The 10717-nt window shown below is 39.7% G+C and overlaps 1 protein-coding gene across 1 annotated transcript; it reads right to left on the minus strand.

The window, feature by feature from the left end:
• Nucleotides 1-2243: 2243 nt before the first annotated feature.
• On the minus strand, nt 2244-2754 carry LOC110922270 (auxin-responsive protein SAUR20). The gene has a single exon (XM_022166576.2). The coding sequence runs from the start codon at nt 2624-2626 to the stop codon at nt 2327-2329; it is 300 nt and encodes a 99-aa protein (XP_022022268.1). The 5' UTR covers nt 2627-2754; the 3' UTR covers nt 2244-2326.
• Nucleotides 2755-10717: the final 7963 nt, after the last annotated feature.

Consider the following 10717-nt stretch of genomic DNA (forward strand, 5'->3'; position numbering starts at 1 on the left):
AACATCCAACGGAACAGTTACTGAAGAACAATTACTTGAAGCCTTGGCTGGTACATCTTCTGTTCCTAGTTCAGCTGATCTGGCATTGCAGGTTGTTCATCCGGTTACCGGAGAATTTCTTGAAGAAGGTGAGATTGTTGAAGATCTCTCGCATCAGCAGTTGACTACTCTGAAAGCAATGCGAGATATTAATGATGATGAGATTGAGAAGATGTCGAGTGAGCCGGAATCTACTAATGTTGAGAACATTGATGAAGTTGTCTTCGAGGGAGATGTGAAGAAGTTGTCGTATGTTCGACAAGATGGTACTGAGTTCGCCCCGTTTGACGAAGATTGGTTAAAAGTCAATGTAGAGGACATCAATGAACATCTAAAGAACCGCGATACATCAAAAAATGCCACAGATGCTTTCTCTGCGTGGCGTCAACGGTTCTTGTCAAGGGTTTCCAAGCCTGTACCAAAGGCTACTCAGGTTGACTACTTACAGCTCGAAAAAGCTAAGCCTAGTGGGCGAATTCTCTGCTGGATGTTTGTGAAAGAAATACATTGTGTTGCAATTAAGCGGGAGTTTGGGATCAAGTACTTTCTATCACTGCTGAGCATTCTATCGTTGCCGTTCTATGATGTGGCAGCACTAACAAAGATTGAGCTCATAAATCGCTCAAACTTTGAAGGTGCATCTTGATCCGGCAACCAACACTGCTAGATACAAGCTGGTTTACGAGCCGGCGAAAGTGGTAGACAAGATCCCCTTGATGCCAATGAGGCAAGACTTTCTGGGCGACATGCGTTTATGGTGTTATGATTCCGACACACATGAGGCGGTGATCGTTTTTAATGGCGATCAAGAGAATTTCAGGTTGTTGGATCCAATGTGGATCGTTAATATGTCCGCTTCCGACATTAACAAGTTGTACCGGCATGACATATTCCATGAAGACAAGGACGCACATAAGGCGTTAAAGTTTCAGCGCGTCGCTTGCTTCTGTTACTATAGGGGAATACATTCGGGTAGTTCATGGTCTGAACGACACTGAAGAAGGAAGATATAAAGACCGAAGACCAGTAACAGACAATGGGGAGTTTGTTGATGCATTTTTTTGTGTCTGTCACTAGTCTTGTACTTTACGATGTATTTTGAATGGTCGTTTATAGTTTATCGAGTGTGTATTCGCAGTCGACCAAGTCGGATATCCTCCTATCCGCTTGTGTCCGACTTGTTTGTCTCCTTTTGTTATGTAATGATCAATGAACAATGCATGTTGCATGTAAGGGTAGTTCTGTCTATATGTAAGTGTTTGTTTGTTGCCTGCTGTTTGCTGTCTGTTTGCAGCAAACAGTTTAAATATTGCAGCCTTCGACGAAACAAGTCTGTTTCGTCGAACACATGTCGACGAAACAGACTTTGACATGGTTATTTCTGTTTCGTCAAGATCAGCCACGAAACAGATGTGTTTCGTCGTCTGATGGGCTTTGTTTTGGGCTCAAATGCGTTTCGTCGGCCCAATATGTGTTTCGTCGAACTCTTTCTGCCCAGCTGCTATATAAAGGCACAGATAATCTCAGTTACAACTTAGAGATGAGAGAATACCCTCAAGGTCACTTTGTGTAAACTGTGTTTGTATCAGTTGTGCATTCTCATCCAGTTAATCAAACGATTGTGTTTCTTTGGTTAACCACTGTCTTTACTTTGTTCTATTTTTGGTTTGGCTTAGTTAAGTGGATTCCGCACACTTAACTTTGTTTGTTATAAACAAGGTTTTGGTAGTGAAAATCGATCCTCCGATTTCGGGACCTACAATTTTGTTTTTGTTTTATATTTCCCAAGCTCATTCAAGGTTCTATTACCAGCCTATGTGTTCCCTGTCATGTGTTTATGTGGACGCAAAACAGTAATTAATCCATGAGCACCAAAAAGATTATTAGGCCGGACACTTTCTTTGACGGTGGTAATTTATATATTTGGAGTTTCAAGCAGCAGAAACATTCAAACGGACACTGTATTGTCAACCAAGTTTATGACTTATACATGTGTAACCTTGGCCTTTTTTAAAACATGACTGGATGTGGAATAGGTAGAAATGTTTGCTGATTGATCGGATTATAGGGTTGAGTCAAACTATAAGAGCATGCAATTCTGGTTGTAAGTATCCCCTTCGACTTTTATAACTGGCTACTAAGTAGCTTTGTTTGTGTACTAAAACACCTCTTATAATAATTAGTATACTATGAACTCAAAATAATATATCCAACTTTACACCTACAAAAGCTCACTACTGTCTTGTTGTTTACAAAACATTGTTAGAAAAATACACATCTACACAAGTCAAAATACTCCAAAACGAGAAGTGAGATCGGTGAATACGTCTTCACTACATGGTATGGTGATCCCGCCCATGGGATGGTTGTATCCAAACTCTTGCTCTGACTGATGCAGTAACTCTTGAAATCTAGGCTCGCTTAATATTGATACGGGGACTAGAAACCGCTTCTTCTCTTGTTCCCCAACATAAACGGCAAAATAGCCTTTGGGGATATCCATAGATGCGGGAGTGCTGCCACCATTAGAGAGGGATCGTTTGAGAATTTGTCTTGCTTGAATGATATGAGGCATACGGATGGCCATGTTTTCAAGGAAGCTAGAGGATGTTCACTGTAAATTGTTGTTGAAGGAAGGGAAAAAATCAAAGAATCGCTTCTTTCTGAATGAATATGTCTATTAATTTCTATGAAGATGTGGTTGTATTAGGCATGTAGAAGGGTATATATAAGAAGGTATACCAAGGTTCTTAATAGTCTGGGACATATGAACAGGAAAACAAACGCGCATGGTAACATATCTTCCAGCATTAAATTATAGAAGATATGTGGATACCAATCTTTGGTAGAAATCCAAACACCAGACATACATGAAAAGCTATATGGCCTGATTTCATATGGCAGTAAGTTGTGAATATTCGGACCAAGGTCACATGCTTTTGTCTTGATGATGGAGGCCACTATTAACACTTGTAGGACAACGTGTCTTCCAACCTAATTACCTATTGCTGATACGGTTTATCCAGTTTGGTACAAAAAAACTATCTCGGATTCACACTTCTATAGCTCTAACTCATAACCGATTAGTTTATAAAAATATATATAACAAAATATATTTCCCGCCATTTCAAGATAGCTTGTTGAGAGTATCAGACGTAAATTATCCATTTCTTATCTTTTTTGGTTTTCAAGTTACCAGAACCTGAACCTGAACCAGCTGATAAATGTTACCCGCCTCATTCATGCTAATCCTAAGAAAAGTAAACTATAAATCACGGAATGCTTGCGTTTAAATCGTATCATGGAACCTTTATGAACTTCGGTAAAGTTTTTGTCTATCAATTTTGTTTTTTTTTATATTTCCAAAGTTCATTCAAGGTTCTATTACCAGCCTATGTTTTCCTTGTCATGTGTTTTTGGGGTGTGACAGAAAAGACTTAAGATCCAACATCGGGCAATCGAAAATAAAACAGAAATAAAATCTTTTTGGCTTTTATAAAGTTTATATTAAAACACACCTAATTTTTTTTTTTTTTGGTATTTTTGCATATTTCAAATGTAAAGACAGAAAGCAGTAAATAAATATATATAGAGATGCAGAAACGGAAAGCAGTAAATAAATATTTACGGACATTCTTTTTGCGAGTTTCGAGGATAAGAGAATCATATCAGTGTACGATCATGCCAAAACACTCTTGTTGTTCAGTTAGTTAATAATAAGATAAGCATCCTATAATGATTATCGGTATTGTTGTCCACATAAGCTCAACTTATCAGATGTACTCGCGGTTAGGGATACGTTAAGGTATAATTTATACTTACCGACCGGTGTTCATCCACACATGACACATTCCCGTATCAAGGTATGCATGAGAGTTCATCTTACTGGTGAGTATACCATTTATCATCTGTTTTCAACATATATGATGTGAGATACTCATTTATTTTTGGATGAATACAAGCCCTATGTGATAAAATCACTTATTAATGAGGAACTTGATATTCGATGCATGCAGGGCACAGGAGCAAGTCCGTGAACAGGTTAGTACCATCGTACCGACAAAGAGACGAACTTGACTCCCGGATAAACTGTGATATATTATCACTTATTGATTGGGACATGTGATTGTTTATCACTTATTGAGGTCATATGCATCATGTATTATATACATGTTTATATGATATGAACACGTATGTATGGTATCATGGAAGCTCTAGACTTGCGTCCCCGTTGTTTTCGGTAAAAGAATCAACCATGATACCCAAATGATAAAACAGCATAAAGACCACGTATCGCAGAACCTCGGCAATCTATCAAACGAAATTTCGGTACCAAGACAATATGCCAATCAGCGGTTCCCACACGGTCTTCAATCAATTTAGGTTTATATCATCCTGTACACTTTAAAATGATTGTGAGACTACCGAAACCGGTGTCCGGGCAACCCTTCAAATAGCGAAAAATCCTTTTTACAGCTGCTAGATGTGAGGCCTTCGGGTTGGCTTGATAGCGAGCGAGCAAGCACGTAGGATACATTATGTCGGGCCTCGAGGCTGTGAGATACGTAAGAGATCCGATCATTGCGCGATAAAATGAAGAGTTAACGCTTTCACCCTTCATGTTCGGGGTAATCCCGTGTTTCTGCGGAAGTGGGGTACCAATGGGCGTCGCTTCGGACATCTTCAACCGGCTCAAGATGTCTCGGATATATTTAGTCTGATGGATGAATATCCCAAACTCCGTTTGTTGAACTTGTAGGCCCAAAAAGAAATTCATTTCCCCCTCGGCGCTCATCTCGAATTTCTCCTGCATAACACGCTCGAAGTCCCTACACAAAACATCACTAGTTGAAACAAAAATAATATCATCTACGTATACCTGAACCAATAGAAGATCTCAATCCTTTTCTTTGATGAAAAGTGTGCAATCGATAAGACCCCAGCGAAAACCGTTCTCCAGCAGATAGTTAGATAAGGTTGCGTACCAAGCTCTCTGTGGTTGATGTAATAGCAGATAGTTAGATAAGGTTGCGTACCAAGCTCTCTGTGGTTGATGTAATCCATAAAGAGCTTTGTCGAGCAACCAAACCCGATGAAGATGAATAGGATCTTCAAAACCCGGAGGTTGTTCGACATACACCTTTTCTTCAACCACACCATGTAAGAATGCACTTTTCACGTCCATTTGGTACCCCTTGAATCCTTTGAAGGAAGCATAGGCTAGAAAGATCTGAATAGCTTCAAGACGTGCAACTGGTGCATAAACTTCGTTGTAGTCTATCCCTTCAATCTGACGAAAACCTTGAACAACTAATCTCGCCTTGTTTCAGACAACTACTCCACAGTCATCTTTCTTCCATTTGAAAACCCAACAGGTGCCAATCTTCTTGTAGTTTTCAGGCTTCTCAACCAGTTTCCAGACACCAAGCTTCTGGAATTGTTGCAGTTCCTCTTGCATAGCTTCCACCCAAGAATTATCCTTTAACGCTTCTTTCCAAGACCTTGGTTCTTCTTGTGAGACATAACACGTGAAGGACCAATCATTCTGCAAACCCGATTCTCTGATTGCTGCATACAAGCCATCATTGTTGTTGTTTCTCAACTGATTTCTCGTCTGCACGCCACTTTAAACATTACCAATGATGTTTTGTCGAGGATGGGTATTATAGATTCTTGTTTCTGGATTATCCGGAACTGGAAAATTTATACCCAGATTGTTGAAGTTAAGATCAACAACCAAATCAATACCCTGAACTGGCGAAGAGGATGATGCAGTAGCTTCAGTTGTTTTAGGGCAGTCCTTAGGAGGAGTAGCCTCAGAAGTACCACACACAACAACTGCTGGAGATTCTTGGTTTGCATCTAGAAATTCATCATCCTCTGAAGATTCGTCCAGTTAAGCAGCATCGTGAAAATCCTCATTCTCGAGAGCATTATTGTTAACTGAAGATGATTCTTGATTGTTTACAATACTTGGATGAACCAACGGTGAATCTGTTGCGCTGTCACTCTCGAAAAACATCTGAGCCACAGCATCTACTACTTCTTCTTCAATATTGATCGAATTGAAAATGTCATCGTACTAAAACATCCATGGCTGACCTGGACATCTGACTGGCAAGGTGTGCCTTTGTATTCTGACATCAGACCAATCCTCGATCCTTCTCGTTTCAAGATTCCAAACTCTTAAATTTGGGGTGGCATACCCAAGAAAGTATCCCTCAATTGCTTTTGCCCCAAATTTACCACCCGGATCGATTCATAGTGCAAGGAGCCCCAAACGGTTCAAGAAATTCCAAGTCTGGTTTTCGTTTGTGAAGAAACTCAAAGCATGTCTTGTTGTGTCTTTTTACTGTAAGGACTCGGTTCATCGTGTAGCATGTAGAGGCCACAGCTTCACTCCAGAAAGGAATGGGCAACTGTGACTCACAAACATAGTCCTTGTAGTTTCGATCAATGTGCAGTTTTTACGCTCAGGGACGCCGTTTTGTTGAGGAGTGTATCTAGCACTGAATTCATGAAGAATGCCTTTGGATCTACAAAACTCCACCATAGCATGATTCTTAATCTCAATTCCATTATCATTGCGTATGCGTCTTACTTTCAAAGTATACAAATTCTTAATCGTTGTGATCAAGTTTTTGATAATTTCGAAAGTTTCACTCTTATGTGCCATAAACGCCACCCAAGAAAATCTTGAATAATCATCTGTAACCACGAGGCAGTACGAGTCATTGCTGATGCTTTTATGCTTGACAGGACCAAATAAATCCATTTGCAGGCGTTCAAGCGGCACTACAACCGTGTTGATTTTCTTTATCGGGTGTGATTTCTTACTTTGTTTTCTTTTCTGACACGAAAGGCAGACGTCTTGAAGATGAAAGTTTTTGATGGGAACACCAGTTACTAACTCATTCTTCACCAGATGATTCATTTCCCTTAGGTGAATGTGTCCTATATGCCTGTGCCAAGAGGTCGTTTCCTTTTCTGTGGCTTTAGTAACAAAGAATGTTACTTGTGTAGACGTTGTAATTGCTTGGCTCATATTAAGGACATACAAATCATTAACCCTTGGAGCAGATAAGAGAATCCAGTCTTTCGGGATCTTGAATCCAGGCTTCAGCACATAAAATCCATTAGCATCAAAGTGCACCGAAAACTTCTTATCACAGATTTGAGAAACACTTAGAAGATTGTGATCAAGTTGTTGCACAAAATTGGTCTTGTCAAAACTAACAACCCCATTGGAAACCATTCCTTCACCACTTATATACCCGCCTTTATCTCCAGCAAAGGCAACATAACCTCCTCTAATAGATTTGACGTCGTACAGAAGTCTCATGTTGTCGGTCATGTGTCTGGATGCCTCACTATCAACAATCCAGAGACCACTGATAGTTCCTCCTGGAACACCCTGCACATGTACTCAAATGATCAGTTGGAGATGGGGACCCAAGCCTTCGTGGACTTGGGTCTTCCATTTTCATCGACAAAAGTTATTTCAACTTCGTGATGATTTGGAAATGGTGATGCTCCCCCTGAGTTTGTGACCACTTTAGGTTTCCATGTCTGTTGAGTTATACCAGTTTGATTGTTTGAAATTTTAACTTCGTGATTGTTTCAAGTTTTTGAAATTTTTGAAATTTCTGGTTTGACTGAAACAAATTGTTTTTTAAATAACATTGATTTTAAGAGCTTTTTCAATTACCTTGATTTGCTTACGTTTCTGTTTCTTCTCGCATTCTATCACAAGACGGGAATCTTGTTTTGGAGAAACAGATCGCTTTTCGTAATTTTGCTCACGGGGAACATCAACTTTAGCTTTTAACTTATGAAGATACGGACAATTTGGAATGATATGTCCAAATTCACCACACTCAAAACATGATCTTCCTTCCACAAACCCCGACGTATCATGTTGATGTCTCGTTGATGAACTTTGTGATTTCGAGGTAATTGGTCCTAAGTTATTTTGATTATTTCTTTTCAAAATTTTAACTTGCTTAACATAATCTATGTTAGATTTGTTTTCAAATGTCTGAATTTTATCCGTTCCTTTGACTTCACAAAGTTCACCCTTTTGTTCTTTCTCTGGTTTTGTTCCTTTTGACCTTGAGCTGTCGATTTCCCTTTTGGTTTAGTGTGATTTTGCTGAATTTTCTCTGTTGGTAATTTCTGATTGCCATATTGTTTTCGAATTTCAGCTTATGGAATCGGAGGACATTGTGTTACCACAACTCGTGAGCTCAACTCTCCCAAAAACTTACTTGTCAAATCTTCAAAAACTTTGCTGATTAAAGATTGATTTACATTTTTAATCGGAAAATCTTTGTTTGAATTGAATTTATCATCACCAACTAGAGTGTATAGCAAATTCACACTCTCAGACTCCTGTGTAGAAGCAGACTCAACCTGAACAGTCTTAGCCGGTTTTGCGGGAGGATCACATAGAATGTGATTCTCGAGAGGTATGTCCTCTTCTTTGATTACTGCTTTAGAATGTGCAGAGTCAGCATCATCGGATTCATCATCTGAAAGAATTAGTATTCTCAACAATGACCGGAGGATCCTGATTTTGTTCAGTAGTTGATACTTTTGTATATGCTGACACATCCGAGTCTGATGATACTTCCTTTTTGTAGCCAAGTCCAGCTGCGAACTCCTCAACATCTAAGGGAACAGATGGCTCAAACTGAGGTTTATCTTCCTCATCAGGCATTGCGGCATAATTGTGTCTAATAGGTGAAGGACACTTCTTATAGCCAATGCATGTGACATCATTCTTCTTTTTCTGTATGTCAATGATGTGATCCAGCACATACCTAGAGTTTGAGTAACTATCTAACCTAAGCTGGATCGCCTCATTTTCACACTTGACACAAGCCAACTCCTTTTGTGCTTCCTTGAGCCTAGTGATGTAATTATTTATAGCAGTTTGTTTTCTTGAAACTATTTTTACTAGCTCGGTTTTATCTTCCCTTAATGTGTCAATTACTTTCTTAAATTCTTTTTAATGATTTTTATGGAACAAGTTGGCCTCTGTGCATTTTGCAAGATCCACGATCAAACTTTGATTGTGGATGAATGTGTCGTCATACATGCTTTGCAAATCATCATATTTGCTTTGCAAGTCAGACAATCTAGCACCTAAATCAGACAATCTAACATCTAAATCAACGCATTTATCACATTTATCAGATTTAGATTCATCGACACATACCTGACTTGACGAGCTACCAACATTAGCCATGAAGGCTGAATGCTAAGAAGAAGAAGAATAAGCAGCTTGATCCACCAGAATTGATCTTCGATCATTCCCTGCATTAGCTTCACTCAAAAGCTTCTCAACATCTGCATCAACGGACTCATTTGACACTTCATCCATGTCGTCTTCACCTGAACTTTAGGTTTCCTCATCTGAGCTTCCACTATAACCAGAACTGTCTTCATCTGAACATTGTCCACCACATGCATGTTTTAGATCCTTGACAACTTCAGCAAAACAAGCTGTTCCACCCTGATCACCGCTACCCAGTTGAATCGACCAGTCACAACCTTCATCAACTTGTACCACAAGAGCTCAGTTGTTGTTTGATGGACCTGCTTGATGAGTATTGTTTGCAGGCATCAGGGCAAATTCATTATTCCTGTTTTGATTCTGGTTCCGTTGGTTGCCTTGATTCCTGAATGGATTCTAGTTCCCATGCTGAGGTGGCTTCGTCCATTCCCGTTTGAGATGACCTCGTTCCCCATGATTGAAACATTTGACCGCCTGCTTATCGAACCCATACTTGGTATCTTTCTTGCTTTCCAAGCTGATTCTACCAGTTCTCTCCATGAAGTCTTTTGCTCGCCTCACAGCACTAGCAAATGCCCACTTGATATCCATCAAATCCATTTCATCCTTATCTATCTGCTGATAATATTCCTGAGTCAAATTGATGTTCCCAATTTGCCCAGCTACTAACCCACAGTAGGCGCTCACCAAAGTGTTTAATAGTTCCATATGTTCCTTTGCCACTTCAACACTCACTTTCGAGAAACTTGAAGTGTCTAGCCGAACTATGTTTGTATTAGTTGGTTGACCAGCATTGACTGTTGATGAAGTATTTCCATAACAGGCTTGTTGTTGACCTTTCTAGGTTGGATCAAGAAATGATGGTACTCCAGTAGACTGATAGCCTTGCTCTGGGACAGCTGGTTTTGGTGTTCCATACATATCGGTGCTCGAGACAAATGCTGTTTGTAGCTGATCATGTTGAGTAGGTCTTGCAACCGTGCTGGTACCTCCACAATTTCCATAGTACATCTCAAGATTTTGTGGTACCGGCACTCTTTTTGCTTTCGTGATTTCCTCTTGATTCTTGTTTTCCAAGAGTTGAATGAAATCATGGATGCTGGTTGTAGCTAGCGTGCCATTATACTTTAGAATTTCCAAGAAACCATTCCATTGAACTGGCAATGCATCGGCAAACTTTGTGACAACCTCTTCCTGAGTTACCACTACCCCAAAATTACCCATTTCACTCATCATATGATAATATCGACTTGTCAGATCTCCCAGCGACTCCCTTTCCATACACATGAAGCCGTCGAATTCCTTTTTGAGCAAATCATGTCTCAACTTGTGTGACGATGCATTTCCGTGACCTCTCGCCTTTAATGTATCCCATAGATA

Source organism: Helianthus annuus, chromosome 17 (assembly GCF_002127325.2).
Source record: "Helianthus annuus cultivar XRQ/B chromosome 17, HanXRQr2.0-SUNRISE, whole genome shotgun sequence".
In the NCBI taxonomy this organism is placed as follows: Eukaryota; Viridiplantae; Streptophyta; class Magnoliopsida; order Asterales; family Asteraceae; genus Helianthus; species Helianthus annuus.

Excerpts from the sequence above, each read along its gene's own strand:
- LOC110922270 (XM_022166576.2), bottom strand. The coding sequence starts at position 2,626 with ATGGCCATCCGTATGCCTCATATCATTCAAGCAAGACAAATTCTCAAA.